At 36.1% G+C, this 18,207-nt stretch overlaps 1 protein-coding gene across 3 annotated transcripts in view; it reads right to left on the minus strand.

Annotated features, from left to right (window-relative positions):
- MYO16 (myosin XVI) overlaps positions 1 to 18,207 on the minus strand; it is a 402,721-nt gene that overhangs the window by 47,413 nt on the left and 337,101 nt on the right. For all 3 annotated transcript variants that reach the window (XM_074815323.1, XM_074815322.1, XM_074815321.1), the window contains exons 29-32: positions 10,564 to 10,660; positions 5,372 to 5,618; positions 3,231 to 3,538; positions 211 to 1,413 (exon numbers count right to left, since the gene is read on the minus strand). In XM_074815323.1, the coding sequence (XP_074671424.1) occupies positions 211 to 1,413; positions 3,231 to 3,538; positions 5,372 to 5,618; positions 10,564 to 10,660 (1,855 nt within the window). The remainder of the gene's footprint in view (positions 1 to 210; positions 1,414 to 3,230; positions 3,539 to 5,371; positions 5,619 to 10,563; positions 10,661 to 18,207) is intronic.

The following is an 18,207-nucleotide window of genomic DNA, read 5'->3' on the forward strand; positions in this document are numbered from 1 at the left end:
ATACAAACATTGTGGTAAAAGAAAAGTTGACATCTCAGAGAAAACCTGAAGATCTATCATTTTTATATGCAATGTATTTTCTATATGTGTTTCTTATGACTCTTTTTGTTTTGTATTTTTACTTGTATTTTTGTATTTTGTAGTTTTGTATTTTGTATCAGCTTCCAATGTAAGAAAGTTTTGGTGTAGAAACACAGAAATCTGTCTTACCTTCTGGCTCCCTGATCTTACGTCCTGCTGCAGATTTTCGTAGCACGCTCCGTCCTGAGTTGAACAAGCTAGTTAACTCATCAAGGGGACTGGTCAATGACCTTGAGTTTGTAGGACTGTATGGAAATGAAGATGATGAATTTGAGTTCAATTTCCTGTGATCTGCTCTTGCCACCTTTGGGGAGTAAGGCAGTTTGGAGAATGGAGAAGATGAGCATCCAATTTGAGCAGGATTTGGTCTCTGAGGTACTTTTGACAGATCTGAGTTTGTACTTGTTTTCCCTGTATTAATCAGAAAACTAGCACAAGTCTCTGGAGGAAATGCAAAATGTGTAGAAGCCCGGTAGGAAATAGGAGGTGGTACTGGAGGAGGAGGTGGTGGGAGAGGAGGAGGTGGTGTGGAAGGAGGAGTCACTTTGCTGGAAACATTGAATACAACCAAGCCTGGAGATGCTGGTCTTTCATTCTCTCCTTTCTGGCTTTTGGAATACTGTGGTGATAATGGACTTGAGCCTTCTGACTGCACAGGGTATTTTAGGTTGGTTTCCAAGACGGGAAGCTTTTTGACTTCTAGCGGTGTTAGAGGTGATTCATCAGAAGCAGGTGAACATGTGACAGGGGTTGGAGGAAATACAAGAAGTGGTGGCCTATGGGGGAGCAAGTTAGGGAAAGGGGCTGGAATGTCACAGGGGTCTTTATAGATCAAAGCTGCATGACTGTTTCCATCCAATGTTCCATCTTCAATGTTAACACTCTTTTTGTTTTCAAACAATAGAGGAGGTGATCCAGTCACTACTGGAATTATTCCATTACCATTGCTTCCTTCTTCTGGTAGAAAATACTTCATTTCTTCATATACAGACTCTCCTTGTTCTGGACTTTCTGCTTCAGCAGAATTGCTTTTCATTGCATTCCCTACCATTTCAATATAGACAGGCTCATTTTCTTCTTCTTCTTGTGACATATAGAGATTCAACACGCCATGTTGTGGCCCATCAGAAGCAGCTGCTTTCTGTACTGTCACAGTGTCATAACCACCTGGTTTAGCTACTGTGCTTGCCTGTTTCACATCTCCGGGCTTTTGGCCAGGTATTTCTTCATAAGAGCCACTAAGTTTCGTATTGGGACTTCGTTTTGGTTTTCTGGGAGGTATTTTCTTCATGGTACTATAATCATCACTGTGTGGCCTTGGACGGGTCAGTACTAGAAAAGTGAAAAAGGTCTGTGTTATTAACAGATCAGTTTTTTCTTACACAGGTCTAGTACTTTAAGGCGTCAAATATTGCCCTTAGAGTTTTACAATGAGCAACAGTCACAAAGACAGGGATTCAGTCAAAAGTATAAATATATCAGGGAATGAAATACAGAACTTTCAGCTTCCAAACCACAAGCCTTTGCTACCTGGGCATATAATCTGTTTTGGTAATCTCTACTGCCATTAAAAGATGCAAACTAACACCTGAGGAGATATCTTTTGAATCCAAATGCTCACTGGAAGATCTGTAACACATGGAAATATGTGCTTGTTATTCCTTTGCCCCAAGGGAAAGGGGCATGCTTTTAACTAGGAGTTTCAGCATGGTGCTACTCTAATACACATGTTATTGCCAGTAACTGAAGTATCCCCCTTTTATGTGATATCTATAAAACTCTAATTATAGACAGATATTATGCCTATATCATCTTCTTTTGTACTGCGGGTGTGGAAATAATTTATAAAGTTAGGGAATCCCATAGCCTAAGGGCAATTAACTAAAACCACCCCTAAACTAGATGTCTTTTCACAGCCTCCAGGCATGTATGGAGTGGAGAGACTAGATACCTTGGTGACTGGTCTTTTAAGACCAAAATTTTTTGGTGTAAATCAGAGCTGGTTTTGGACAAAGACTCAGGAAACTGATATAATTCTTGGAAAATTAGTACATGGCAGGGAAACCGGTCCTATCGTTTCATACATATGAGAAGAACTCCAAAGTAGTTGTGTGAGTGTATACAAGCTTTAGTGATAAGGCCACACATACATATATACATTGTCATTCTTTCAAAAACCTCTGCTGAAGCTTTTTGTTTAAATCAATCATCTCTTGCAGAGCTGGGCGCAGAAAGCCAAAACCACCACAAAGCTCCTTAAACCACAGTAGTTTAAAAGTATATTGGACACAGTTCATTTCTCTTTACACAGAGCCTGAACGAGCAAGGAAGTGGTTAAGAAAAATGAACTTGCATCTAATGAACTGGACATGAGAACGGAACTTATTTTGCAAGAGGGAGCTGCAAAGGTTTCCATCCATTGTATGGAGGATTAGAGAATGGTTATACATAGCTTTAAATGCAACCTGAAGGATCTTCCCTGATAAGCCTAGAGGATCCTTTACACAAAGCATGACAAGTCAGGCTTATCAAGCAAAAGCAGAATGCATTCCTTTCCTTCATCTTCTACTCATGCATTTCAAGGGGGAAGGAGAATAGAACAATCAAACTCAAAACCATTCTATATGCACTATAATGCATTGAGACACTTTGGGACTTTCATAGCACTTTCTTTCCAAAGAAAAAATTCACTGTAAGCAAGTTATGGCACAAACACAAACCACTGAATACATAAGTTATTCATGTGAACATAGAGAAAAAGTAGGAGAAAGTTTAATGTTTGACTTGGTGAAATTCAGGATTCGAGCATTCTGTTTTAGTGATGCAAGATATTCTAACATACAGTTTGAAAGGTGAAATAAAATGGTCAGTGGGGTAGAATAGCTCAAATTGACAGATCATTTGTCTCTAGAGGGAGTTCTGCAAATAGGTTTTGGTTGTTGACAAACTAGGCAATTACAACACATGAGTATTATTTGCTGATTGGGAAACAAATGACAAATTGACTAATTTTATTTACTGCCACTGAAATATTTCAGGAAAGCAGGACTTTTCAAAGGTGCTTGACTGTGTTTAAAAGGATCAAAGTGAAAAAATTAAATCAATAATGTAGAGTAACATTTGCAACCGCTTCTCCCTTTCTGCCTAACCTTCATTAGCGGTTTCCTTAGAAGCTGCCGACAAGCAAGCACTAACAGCCTCGTACGAAGCACTCAGTCGTGTGTTGGGGTCCCTCTTCGGTTTGGGAGGAGGTTGTTTCCTTGGTGATGGCAGGCTATTGCTATCATCCATGCTGAACACAGAGTGCAGGGAGGGGGATCTGATGGATGACCCAGCCGCAGAATGTACCAAGCCATCCACTGCCATGGGGACAGGGACAGAGCTGGAATGAAAGTGCTTAGGCGTTCGACAGCCGGCAAAGCTGTCCTCAGAGACCTTCCCACCCTTGTCTTCAGCTCTGAAAACACAGAAAAGAGGCCCAGATGCATTATTCAGGCGATAACAATGAACCTGCTCATGCAAACATAACAACAGCTTTTTGGTAAACAATCTCACAACTCCCCTGCTGTGTTGAGGGGATGTGTGTAGTAATCTTCTGACAAACAAATCCAGATCAAGCTGCTAGCTTTCTTCCATTTCCTGTTTCATGATAAATCAGGACACCGGCCCTTTTTCACACAAATGCAGCTTCCTTAAGCAGTTTCATATTGTTGATCAGACATTCACTGAATGAATTGTTCACACTTTGATTGTTACACACAATCAAAAGCTGGGTTTTCAATCTGAATGATAATTTCTGGGAAATCCATTTTAATAGAAAGTTACTGAGGCAGCAAATGCTGAGCCTTTATCATTATTTTCTGAAAAGACAACTATAAATTCTATTTAGATAATGCAAATCTTTAAAATATTAGATGACCTTTTCAACTGGCTGCTTGAAAATTCAACCCAGATATCTATGGATCTTCCTGTTTAAGCTTAATTATTAGCTATAATTTTAATAATATTAATTATGACATCATTTAGTTATTTGAATTGCAGTTTTGGAGTTTTACTTCTTCCAACTTTTTCCTTTTTTTTTTTTCTATTACAATGTGTATTGAGGAATGATGTTTATCAGCTGCTTCCAATAAATTGATTTTTAACAAAAATTCTTCTAACATTTTATTCCTGAAAAAATCAAAACATTGAAAACCTTTTAACTTAGAGTGGTAATGTATTAGAAAGAAGATGTCTATACTTCCATTTTACAAACAAATCCCTGAGCATTTGTTTTTTTAAAATGTATTTCTGCATGGCAAATCACCAGCAGAGCTGGAATTCATGCACAGGATATAGCCAGCTGCCCATGTAGTAAATGAAATAGCTAAAGATGAAAGCATGGTGCTCAGTGGATAATTTGTTTTCACTGTAATGTTTAATTACAGTCTTTCCTACAAAGGCATTTCCTCCAATATGTAATCACTGGGATATTTGAAGCTAATTAAGCAGATGCACTGCCATTTTCACTTTAATAAAAGTCACTGACAAAAGCAATGAAAGCAAAGAGAATTGTTCTGGATGAAAATTAAGTTCCTATGGAAAAATAAACATTTATATGTCCAGCAAGTTATAGACACATTCCTGCTATGGACACATACCTATTAACTGCAAATGCTACCTCTGCCCATTCAGCTGTCTGAGAGAAAAGAGATCAGGGACCCAGTTCCTAGAGAAAGGCTCTCCAGCATTTACGTTTTGTAAAATAGGTATTCCTGAAAACTCAGATAGGAGTTAAAAAAACCCCACATTTGCCTATTTTTAAATAACAGGAATTCTCCTTACAAATCAATCCACCTAGTTCAATAAGTAATCAGGATTTCTTAGTCTGGACTTTATTGTATTTTAATGCCTTCCTGTTTTCCAGCATCTTGGAAATTTCCCAACGTTGGAATTTTAACTTAGAGGAATTTTTCTTTTGTTCTTTTGGTTTGATGAAAGTTCAACTATAATCTCTTTATTGTAGAATTAAAAAATATTTATGTAAAAAATAAGTGCCTCAGAGACTTGAATAAGTTCCTATAAAGCTTAGTGTCCCCTGAATAGGATACTAGGGGTGTCCTTAAGTTTCTAGACTTAATTACCTGATATACAGAAAAAATTAAGGCACAACAATGATTCAGGCTGAGTATATACTTGAGAATCCTCTTGTAATTCCTCAGTCATTTCTATGACTTCCTAAGCAGGGAAGGAAATCACTAAAACTGAAGAAATACTTTAATTCTTCACAGTAGATGTTTTCTCATCTTACCTTTTGTGGCCTTCTTTGGGTCTGTTTCTAGCCTCTAACTTTTCCCTGTGATAAGCAGCATTCATCTCATTGCGGAGCCGGTCATTTTCCCGAGCAATGTCAGAAGCATTTTGAATGACCAAGGCATCATATGTTTTCAATCCCATATCCTCAGCGTTCTGTAAGAAGCTTTTGATTGAGGTGACCTCTTGCTGTTTGATGCTCATCTTCTGTAGCAAGCGCTGGCGAGCTAGAAATCCTCTTACAACTACCATAACAGAAGAAGAAAATATGGAGCAATGAAAGACAACTAATTAATTGGTGAATAACTTAATATTACTGTGTCTTCAGCTGTAAATATGAGCGAATCAAATTCAGTCAATGTCTTATACAAAGAACAAAAGAAATGAGCTGGCATATAAATAATATACTAAAATGGAACTCTCTGTTTTCTACTGCCAGTGCTTAAAACAAAGAATCAACAGTAAATTAATTCATAAATTTGAGCTATCACAACTCAAAGTGTTTACTTTCACTGAATGTTACTTTTTATGACATTACAACCGGAAACTTAGATGCTACAGATTGTGAAAGCATGCATTTACATTACAAAGGTCAAAAGATCGTTTGTTTCAAAATAAAACCCTGAATAAATGGTTGTGCATTCAGTGCAGTGCCAATTAAATGATTGTTTGATTTTGGTCAGCTTTAAAAAAATGCTTTAAATATTTCAGTGTACCTAAAAAATTCAAAATCAAAACCGACACAAGATTTCTTAGTTTGACTTGAAGACCTTTTGTTGCTCATTTCCTTTCAGCAAAAACAATTAATCTAATGCAAATTTCTCAAATGTATCTATCACATCATGTCTGCATTTTTCAGTTTAAAATTTTCATCTGCACTGCATCAGCTTTATGTTATCTATTAGGCCTATTTTTCACACTCTCTGTCAGCCTTATGTTGGGAGAAGATTTTGGTGTATCTCCTGTAATAGCTTTCTGTACTACTTTCCTCAGTATGTACATTCATTACAACACATTCTACCCAACCTAAATACCACCTAGTCCCCTGAATTTTCAGAATTACCAGCTGATCAGAAACACAAGGCACAGGGACCTCAGTGGCCATGATGAATTTGGCACCAATTCAATCACTCCACCTGCAACAGGCTGTATTAGTATTCTCCAAGTGTATGTTTTGGCTTCGAAGGAAGAAATATGCTAACTAAAGGTGCTTTATTTGTGTGGGGTTTTTTTGAGTTCCACAAGATCCTGATTTTTTCCAGATCTAGAATCCCTGTTGTGTACCTCACAGGAAAGAACCTGAATTATTCACCTGTTGCCTGAAACATTTTTGATTTTCAGTACATCATCTTACATGAACCAAAACCAGATCAACCTTCATCATTGCTTACTATGGTTACTCTCATTCTGGTCAACTGAAAGTTTTTTATACGTGAAGTCAGCAGGCAATAGCCTGTATAAGATGTTTGGGGGAAAATACTGAAAATGTTAATATTAAGATTGTAAGATTAAAAATACTAAAATGCATTAGGCCTTTTTAACAATGCAATTAAATTTCAGTCTTAGGAACTGCAGAATAACATTAAATGACAGAGTCAAGCTGAATTAATCCAAAGGAAAAATGTAAACACAGAAAGATACAACTAGTCTTCTGTGAATCTAAAATGTTATTGAATAAAATAAACAGCTAAACCAGAAGGCAATGTAAGGCATTTTCTATCACCTTCTATGTCCTTGTTTAGATATTTAAAATAAGATTTTTTTTTGAGAGATACTCAGTGCCCAGCTGACGGAATTGAAGAAAGGTTAACGTTAACATACTAATACTGCTCCTATTCACCAGATTTGGAAACATTCAAGTTCAGGTACTTTGAGATTATTTATAATGGACAACTTTGAAGGTTTACATTTTTATAATTGCAGACAGCCATGCCATTTTCCATCCCTCTAGTTACATTCTATAAAATCTGACTTCTTTAAAACCTGAAACATTAATGCACTTACCCAATTTAGTTGAAAAGGAAATTAATAGTACAGTTATTTATTGACAGTTTTATGAGACTATTCACATTGGATATACATGTTATTGAGTCTGAATCCATAATGTTGTGGTTGCAAAGGTAATGAACACATGCATACAACATTATCAGAGTTCACTGCTCACAAATATGAAAAATTCAAAAGAGCTTAATAATCAAAAATTGCTCCTTCACTTCTAGTATTTTCTTTAAACTTATCTGCTGCAGAGCAGATAGGGTATTTGACAAATGGTCAAGCATCAAATCCTGGATGACTTTGGAAAAAAGCCTGTTTTTTAAAGTAACATTTTTACAAGTGTGTGTGTGTGTGTGTGTGTGTACACATGTGTACTTTTACCTTGACAAAAAAAAACACCACTAAGGTTGGTTAGAAAAAGGAAATACAGAGGTCAATCCTCTGGTAGGATTGTTAGCAGGCATGAACGACGCAGAGTAACCTGCTAGGATGGTCCAGTAAAACAATATCCAGTACAGCTAGCTGTAGCATTTAGCTACTGTACAGCTACTCTGAACTATGAACTTTCATCAAAATTGAGATGTTATGAAGAAACATTCAACAAAGTTTTGTCAGGAAGGGTTGTCAGACAGACATCCCTCTTTTCTTTTGCACGCTTTTTCATAAACAGAGTAACTCAGGTTTTCATTAGAAGATGGACATTTCACCACATTTCTTTCTCTATGAGAACATTTGAAAGATTTTGTCTTCGGTTCAACACAGAACAAACCCCAATTTCACAACCTCAAAAACTGCTGTGAAATGAAATTGTCATCTCCTAGACCTTTACTGTTCAGCTTCATCAACTACTGTATGGGTACTAAGATTGTCTTCTGAACTTGCTCCTCATTTATGTAGATGTACAATAATTCTCACTTATGCAAATTAAAATGATTGAGGTTAGCACCCAGAGGGCTGAAAAATACCCACTTCTTTACAGTTCATCTAAGGATAAGGATCAGAATAATCAAAATTCAAGTAGACCATGGATCTAAGCTATGTGAGAAATGTATTAACTATTGTGTATACAATGTATTAAAGGTAATTCCTAATCTACATGAACTCTGATGAAAGAGCTTCAGCATGACGGACTTTCCTCCAGGTACAAAAAATTTTCTCAGAGATTCAATAAGGTCAAAATTTCCTATATGAGACCAATAAGGTCTCATACCTGTGAAAAAAATATGACAAAGTCACTAAACTCACAGATCCATTTTTACATAAGAAGTGTTTCTATACATGCTTTCGCTTTAGTTTAACTCCTTTCTTTGCCTGTGTAAATTAACTTTCAGGATAACAGAAAAAGACTTATGTGGTTTGCTTTGTTTTCCCCCAATTTATGGGAATGCTGAAAGGATTGCTAGTAAGACTGAGGTAAAAACAGTGGATAAGAATTTTGTGTAAGACCTGTTTTTCCTTCGAGTTAAGTCCTTATATGGGTATATGATATTACATTTTAAGCCTAATAAATAAATTATTGGCTTGTTTGGCTATTAGTTAATATGCTATCAAGAGATATTTATCTTCCAAAGTCCTTGGGATGCAAAGGGTGAGGGGAGAGAAATGTGGATATGCAGCAGGATTGATACCATTACTCAGTAAGCATCACCATCCCAATGTAAAGTCTATGGATCACAATTTTAGGATTACATAAGAACAACTCGCAGGTACCCTATCCCATTCCAAACCTGCCAGAGCTCTTTGGCATGCTAATTCTGCAAGTTTACAATTGTAGCTCTTTGCAGAGGGCAGCTTATTTCATGAGCTAACATTGTGAAAGGGATGTCTAGCTACTCTTATGCAAGTTCCTGATTTTCTCAGGTTTCCTAGACAATTAAAAACATGCAGATGAGCCACAGCTTTAAACACATAGTTTTGGTGAAAATTACTTTTCAAGTTAGCTTAATTAAGGAGGGCTAGAAGCAAAAACAACAGACATATTTTTGTAAGGATCCAGGAAGACCTATTATCTTCATTCTTCAGGCAAGGTTTGGCAGACATCTGTTCTGCAAAACATGGACATATCTGAGGATGTGTTACATTTTGGTGTAGGGTTATATTAAAGCACTCTGTTTCCAAATTGGACTCTGAAAGGTAAATATTTCCTTTCTTTGATAAATCAGCATGAGAACAGAAAGAGGATAAATCACTATTGCTTTTCTAAATGTGTGAATACAACAGGGTGATTTGCATAAAAAATCAGGCCCAGGTTATACACCCAGCAGAACTGTGACCTGTGTTAACTGTCACTCTCCACATTCGTTCCTGAACTGTTATTATTTTGATTTCACCTGCTTCAAGTTTTCTCTTGGTTTCCTCTTTTTCACTATATGCTGAGAGTGAAGAACAAATAGTTAAAATGAAAGGGGTTTATATATTCTTAAGTCTGCAATATTATGAATCTGACTAAAAAACCCAAAGGTAAGTATTTGTCTTCTTAATTTCCTTTAAAAAGGTGATAATGGGAATTGTTGCAGACATCAGCCAATTAGATAAATAATACATTGTGTGAAGGGAGCTTCTTCAAACAAAGTAATATTCACATTTCCAGCAGTTATTTGAGATTTTGATAGGAAATGGAACAGAAATAACAGGAAATCAGGAGGCAGTGGATAATAACTCCTTTTAAAAATGTGCCAAAAAATGTCAGTGTGACCTTAGTAAAAATGCAGGCATAAAAGGGGGAAAAAAATGCCTAAACATAAAACACTAGCAGTCAAATCTGAAATCTGTAAGAAAAGGGGAAAAATAAACACAACTAAACACATTATTAGCTTTGTATTCACTGTTGATATATTTGAACACATTGCAATTTTGTATCATTGTAACCCTCTTTGAGTTGCAAGAAGTTAAAGGTGATATTAATGCCTTGAAAAATCACTGAACATACTTTAAAAAGGAAATATTCAAGATCCCCTGTTTTAATTACAGCCAACAGTTTGTCATAAAATTATGTCTGACAGACAGAAAGTGCAAGCATCACTAATGTTAATATCATCTCAAAAAATCTGTATAAGTAGTTAGCTGGAGATATGTATGTAGGGAAATGGATAAAATACAGAAACTATTCAGGAAGGAGAAATTTTTTTTTGTTATGCAATATTCTGCTCGGTGTACAAAGCGGCAGCTCAGGAATACTTGTTCTGTAATTGTTACCTTTTTGGCAGGTTATAATTTTCTTCTGAAGCTGAAGGCACAAATCGTTGAGATGGTCAGCTTGCCAGTACTTAAGAAACACTTTTCGAACTCCTATCTAGAATACAAACAGCAGGGAAACCTTCACCATCAACAGAAAAGGCCAAAATGATGACAGGCAAATAACGATAGTATGTATACAATCCAGCTAAGAGTTGAGATGAGTTCTGCAATTTGAGAACCGTACAATGCCAATACTTGTACAGAGACGTAGTATCACTTGGTTGAATAAAAGATGTATTTGGAAAGGACGAGCATGCTGTCAGTCTCACAGTCCCCCCTCAGTTCCAAAAACATTCAGAACAAATACTATAATCTTCAAGTTAAATACAGGTTGGAAAAAAAAGCGCATTCTGAATGTAATTATGCAGATGTGTTAGACAACATAACAGAAAATAAGGTTTAGCTTTAATAAAACAGGGGGCTGTGGGCAAGGAGAAAGGTGACAAGCCATAAACCTGTGGAGCAGGAAATGGTAACTGATAGCTGCCATCTGTGGAACAGGAAGAATTTAGCTCAAGTTGGAGGATGGGAGAAACTCAGTGCCATTATGAGTGATGATTCCTAATGTCCAGTAAAATTATGAATCCTAGTTCCCAGCCTTGCATGTTGAAGCTGTGCTGCAGCTCTCCTTTTAGATTCAAGCCTAAGAACTCAGAGATGGAGGGACTAATTTGTGAAAAATAATCTAAGTATTGATTGTGTGTATGAGCTTATTCTGGTGCTGACTAGTTGCTTGGTTTAACTCATCTTGTTCTTGAGGGTCTTAATAACAATCACAAGATTCTCTTCCCCCTTTACAGAAAAATTTAGCTAGTTAGACCAAAAGAAAACACCTTTCTTTTGATGCCTTCTGAACATGCTGAAACAATACTTAAAAATTCTTTTCTGTATAATCTTCAAAAGCATTCCTTTCTAATAGCCTCAAAAAAACCCCAGACCACACACAACCTAGCTACTCTGAAACCAGTAAGTAACTAAAAAAATTGGATAAATAATGGCTTTTCTTATACCATTCTCTTCTCAGGAATTCTATAGAAGAAACTCTCCTTCACTTAGAAATAAAAGGACCAGTATCAGAGAACTGTGCTACCCAGGGAAGATTATAGCTTCTGTCTAGCTACTAATTTTATATGGCTAATAGGCATACTGATTAATTAATACAAGTCTGGCTGAAATTGCAGAAATTAATTCTAACTCTTGTTTGTTTGCAGCTCACAAGCTCATTCTCTTCTCATTGCACCATCCTGCTCCAATGTTGTGTTTTGCAGTATAGATCTGGGAGACAGGTATCGGCAGGGAAATTTGCACAACTTTTCAACTAATTGTTTTTAATCCAAACGCTACTGTCAGTTGTACATCACTGGTAGTGATGAACTACAGAAAGTCAGGACATATATACCATGTCTAAACTCCATTACAAAATTCAGAAATGACTGGGACACATTTTTGTCCCCTGGCTTCCCTTCTATCTAGAGAAAAACTATTTTGAATCAAATGTTTTAAAAAGTCTCTAATTCTGAAGTTTGAGCTGACAGACAATGATGGTGCAACTGTTAGTCTTTTAGTTAAAATCAGATGCACTCAAATGGCAAAATTAGAATGCTTTCTAAAATTTTTTCTGTTACTATCTCTTTTCCCAATAAAATAGGCTTTTTTGTGTTATTGCAAAGTGTGTGAAGGCAAGGTGATAAAAAACACATTTTACTTGTCTTGCCATTGTAGAAACTCATAAATAGGGAATAGTCTTTCTTTTCATGGTGGAAAATATCTGGAACAGCTATTTTAGAAAAATGTGCAGCTACAGAAATACTAGTATAACTTAGGTATTCCAGATTAGCTCCTCTATTCAGACCATCTGTTCTGGAATAATCCTTCTGCTTACAAACTTGAATTATTATTCCAGAACATTACCTTTTCCTAGATCCTGTTTCTACAATGATAGCTACCCTGGTAAAATGAGGTAGTTATATTTACTTAATAGATTATCTTGAGTGATGCCTTCCAACTCTTAACTTCATGTTCATCTGAGGCAATCTCACTGAGATTTCATTGTGCTCTCATGCTCTGCTCTTAGAGACATACTCTCATCCTCACTTTCTTGACCGGTGATGTACAACAAAAGTTTTCACTTTTCTTCCTGTGCTTTCAAAATTATCTCATTGCCTGGTTGTCTTAGCAGTCTGACTTCCTTATTCATCCATTATCTGTTCTGGAATCTGCTTCTTTCCCAGGGCTTGTTAAATTTCCTTAGCAATCTTTCCTTTTGTCCCCACTTTTTTTTCCTTCTTATTTCATCAAAATGTTCTAAGAAAAACAGGTCAATCACTTTCTTCTTCAGTTTAAATTTGCTTCCCTTTTAGACATTTAATCCTGTATCATGAACAAGCAAACTTTTCATGTTTTCCCAGAAAACCATGTCAATTTTCTCCTCTCTTCCCAACAAGTATTCTATTTTTGTGCCTTCAACTTTCTTCCAGGACACCAGAACTCCACCTTGACTCCTCCCACTACATCCATGCTGTCACTAAACCCTGCGAATTCTGTAATAACTGCTCATCAAACAACGATTTTTTCCATCCATCTTGTCAAAACACATATTGAACTTTCCTTATTACTAGCTTTGGCTACTAAACCCTCCATCTTCTTGCTCACATCACCTTAAATCCAGAATTCTTCTATAAGAATTACTGAATTATTATTCATATGGTTAACTGTAATTAAATTATCATGTAGTTATTATAATTACCATTTGTATCTGAGTAGCTCTCAGACAACCAAAGCCTGGATACAAATACTTAATAAAATCATATTATTCTACTCTGATTACATTTTCTCTTTATACTCCACTGTTCCCTTCCACAAACCCTCTATATCACACTGCAGTCTTTTTTCCCCCTCTCTGTCTCAGGCCTATGTCAAATCATCCACCTTTTTCCTAATTTCTATCTCTCTCCCTCCATTCCTCAAAATGCTTGTTTCTTCCCTTACTTCCTTACTGGATGTCTCCAAAATATTCCTCTCTACTAGGGCAACATTATGGCTCTGACAGTAGAAAAGGGATGAAAAGTTACGTTTTAATAGCTTAAAAAAGCCCTGATTACTAGCAATGCCCATGGCAAAATTAACAACCCTGTTCTTGATTAGTCTCAGAATTAACACACTGGTCACATCTGAGCTATATTTCAAACGTATAACTTAGCTAAACATTGAGTTGCAATTTATTTTGCAGTGTGAAGTCACAAAATCACAGTCAAGACAATTACTCAAGCTTACGGTCAGTTTAGCTATAAACATCTGGCACTAGAGTCACAAAGCTAACAAGGGGACATGCAAAATATTAGCACTCTTTTCTCCCATCCTACATCCTAAGAACAATATAAATGGAGTTATTGTGGCATCACTTACGCTGTGAACTTCATTAGTAGAAGCCTGCTACAATTTTTAAGTGAATGAAGAAATACGAAATGTCAATACAAATTCATTTTTACATTTGGATAAAAGCTATTTATAGATTTTACATCATATGCCAGGTCTATTGAGAGCAGAGTTCTAGACAGAAGCATGTATGGAAGAAACTGCTATAACACATTTGATTATGTTGGTATGGCTGGAGATCTGTGTTGCTCAGTCTTTGAACTAAATCTGATACCCTCTAAAGCTAACTGAGAACATGTTCGTGTCACTGCTCTCTGTACAGTTTTGGTGTTCAGTGAAAGCAATAATGCTGAAAAATGTTGGAATTCCATATGCCAGATATCAAAATAGTTTTTGAGGCTGCCACCTGTCTTTATTCTGGTCTTTTCTCTAATCACAAAACGTTTCCTGCTTGCCTAGGGGAAAAAAAGGTTAAAATGTTCTTCCACTGAAGCACTCACTTTTCAATACTTTCTGGACTACAAAGTGCTATCATCTGAGTCTGAAATTTTAATGCCATTCAGACTCCTGTAAAAGTAAACCATCTGTGAATTACAGTCATAGTTATTTTAATTAGAAAAGCATTAGGGTTTTAAATGTTATTTTTCAAAATGACACATTTTTTAAAGATTAAGTAAAATTGTCATTGATGACTACCAAAGCTTCAATTACTGCTACAGGCATTTTTTTTTTTTTTTCCTGGGAGGAAGGAGAAAGGATGGGAGGGGGGAGGGAGCTGTTCTTTCTCTTTTTTTTTTTTTTAAATATTTTTTTTTTTATTTTACAGAAAAGGTGTAGGATGTAGAAGTACAGACATTCAAAACTATGGAATGGATGCTGAGATGGTGTGTAGGTGGCATGGAGGCAGTATTAGCTCATACTTAATAGGTGTCAAGGGAATCTGTAAAGCTGTTCTTTAGTTTAAAAAAGGCAATTTGTGGGAGTGCTGTGTGTTTCTGGCAGTACTTTCAAAATAGCTACCTACAAAAGACAGAGAACTATAATCTAATGATATTTTACACAATGACACACATTTTCACGGTGCATTAATGAAATGTAGAAAAAAGCCTTAAAACTATTGTAAAATGTGTCTTTTTGCAGTGTACATGTCTGCAAAAATATTATAATGACAAACACATTTACAGGGTACTAATCTTTTACAAGGACTGAAATGTTATTTTTAAAGGCTTACTCTCTCTACTTTATTTGTTAGCTTTTTTTCCCACATTTTTGAGAGCCCTCCTTTGTCTCTGGCAAACTAGTGACCTTGCACCATGGTAGATACTGAATAAACCTACAGTTTAGAATAGATTATATATGGCCTTAATATTAAGTATGTGAGTAGTCCAGTATTCACACAAGTGACATTAAGCATTTATGTAAGCGCTTGTCAGGAGTTGGACTTTAGGGAGAAAAACTGTCATTCAGCTCTCTGGGAAAGGTCAGAAAAATGGTTGTTCCTTTTCCAAAATCTGTATAAACCTCAGAGCTCTTTGCACTTGTGAGGCAACAAAAAGGACTGCCTTACAGGAAAGGAAGTGATTGGAAAATATAAGATGCATGTAAGACATAATCAGGGCAAGAAACCCTACCATAGTTTTATCTCATGGGATCTCTGTACTTATTGGACCTATCATTCTAGTCTTTCAAAATGCTAGAAATAGACATAGCACCAAAAGAAACAATATGAAAGTGTCTCAGTGTGAACTGAGAAATACAGGCAACAGGGACAGCAATGGCAGAGAAAGTAAACTCCAGGTAGAAGACTGGAAAACTAAACCCAGACAAATAAGGGATGAACACAGGGACCAAATATGATGCAAAATATCTAGAAGAGAAAAAGGAGAAGAAAACAAGAAAAAAGTGTAGAGAGAGATACAAGGGTGGGGGTGGCGGAAGAGAGCGATGGAATCCAGATTTGAGTGATCTGGATGCAAAAGATACCAGAAAGAAAAGAAAAGAAAGAGTTTGCAAGACTAGTAATCATAAGCAAACCCTGAAAGGCGGTCAGAGAGAGGGAGGAATATGTTCTAGAGGGGAAAAAAGATAGAAATAGGAACCAAAAATAGAGCTCTGTGTTGAAAGACTGAGAGATTGTGAGCATTCTGAGGTCAAAGTGAACCATCCATCCTATTCTCTGGCCAAGGGGATAGGATGAACTTGTATTGTGTGGCACAAAATAGATGCTGAGAAAGGTTGCAGGTGGTAGCTGGCCCAGGCCAGCCTTTTGTTAGTACTGGTGAGGTCCAAACTCACTCTGTAGTGATTTCTGCTACCAGCAAATTCTTTCCAAAATATAATGGGATGATACAATGGGACAAAGGTAGAATAGGACAATGTAATTTTGCGGACATAATTCAAACTATGAGGGAAATATAGACACTGGTGTTTTAATCATTTACCATTAGTCCGGAAACTCCTTCTGGGATTTTTTTTTTTTTAAATGCGATCTTCATAATTTTCTTAATTTTAAAAGTGCCTAAAATAAAATTGACTTTTAAGATAAGCTATTTAAAATAAAAAGGAAATTGACTTCTAGCACAGTTGAAATTACTAAATGACAAATGAATAAACTGGCATACAATTTATGAGCACTCAAATTTTTCCTACTTGAGGGAAAAAAAGAGTTAAGAATCCACTACATATTACGTTGTTTGCAAAGTACTCTAGTGTTTTATCATATCATGTACAAAGAAATTCATATTTCAATATAGTGTGACCACTTTCATTTTAAGCCAAAATAAACATTTCTGTTTAAAAAATAACTTAAAAGTCTCTCTGAACTAAGCATACAATTTACATATGTATGATTTCATATACTTTGGCTCATTTCTCTGATATAATCATATACCACTTATGTTCTGTACTCTTCCATTTAGTCATAAATATACTTTTCCCAGAAAGGACTGTGGTATGATAATATTGTTTATTAAAATAATGAAATAAAAAAATACTTAAAGACAGCTGTATCAAATCCAATAAATGAAACACCTGGAGATCAATAATGAAATATGGTTCTCTTCATCACTGGTAAGAACTCTGGATCAGACTTCATTTTCCTTCTACAGTTCTAGAAGCACTAAATTAAAAATCTCTAGATGGGCTTCTGGTATTTCTCTTTATTGAGGGCTTATTCTCTGCTTTGACATCTTTTTTGAGTGGAAGTTTAGTAATACAGCTCCACACTGGCACAGACCATTTCTTCAGAAACACTGCAGACTCCTGAAACAACTTTAGCAGTGTCTGTAGTTTTAAAAATGTGAACTGGCACTAACACAATATCTCAGGCAACTACCTGATGCTGATTTGGAGCTTCATAAAAACATTCTGACTGACTTCCCTGTACTGCTTACTTCATACCTGATGACTGTTTGGATCACCGCATTCAAACTTTCCTGTCTTACTATTTCCAAAATGAGTGATCTCTTGTGTTCAGAATTCAAGGCTACTGATAAGAAGGAAACATTGTGGATTAGAAGCAGCAGGCTAAAAATTGGAAAGATAAACTAAGATAAAGCTTTTATTAGACATTTTTAAGAGTTGCTATCTTTTAACTAGACAAGCATTTCTAGCAGTCAAGATTCACTTTTAGTGAAGTCTGGTCTTTGCAGTGCTTGTATTTAACAGTTGTATTGTATAGCAAGACCAAATTAAATTGATGTTTTGTTTTACTTCCGATATGATACAAGTTGTTTACATTTCAGCAAGCTCCATCTGAAGTAACTGAGAAGGGTTAATTGCAGACTGCTGACCTTAGCTAAACAAAATGTAAAGTTCCAAGTTTTGATGAGAAAGCTCAGTAAGCTATGAGCGAACTCTCCTTTATTGAATTTATATTTGCAAGCTTAACAGTGTGAGGAATGATAATCCAAACAAATGAAAGTTTCCTTTTCAGCTAAAAAAGCCAAGGACTGTTTGTGTCCTGTACTTCTCCCAAAGCATGATAATGTTTGCAATCTAGTCATGCTGTTGGGATTGTAGGCTTTGCTTAGCTAATACATCACTTCATGACAATAAATAAACACAGCACTGAAGATGTGGGTTTCCTAATGTAAAGGCCTTCAGATGTTCTGGAGGGCAGGAGATTCTTCTGCTTTACATGCAGCCAGTACTTCCATTCAATTTAACTCTAAAGTTACTACACATCATCTTGCTCCTTCTAACATTAATAGCAAAACTCTCACTGAC

Source organism: Strix aluco, chromosome 2 (genome assembly GCF_031877795.1).
Source record: "Strix aluco isolate bStrAlu1 chromosome 2, bStrAlu1.hap1, whole genome shotgun sequence".
Lineage (NCBI taxonomy): Eukaryota > Metazoa > Chordata > Aves > Strigiformes > Strigidae > Strix > Strix aluco.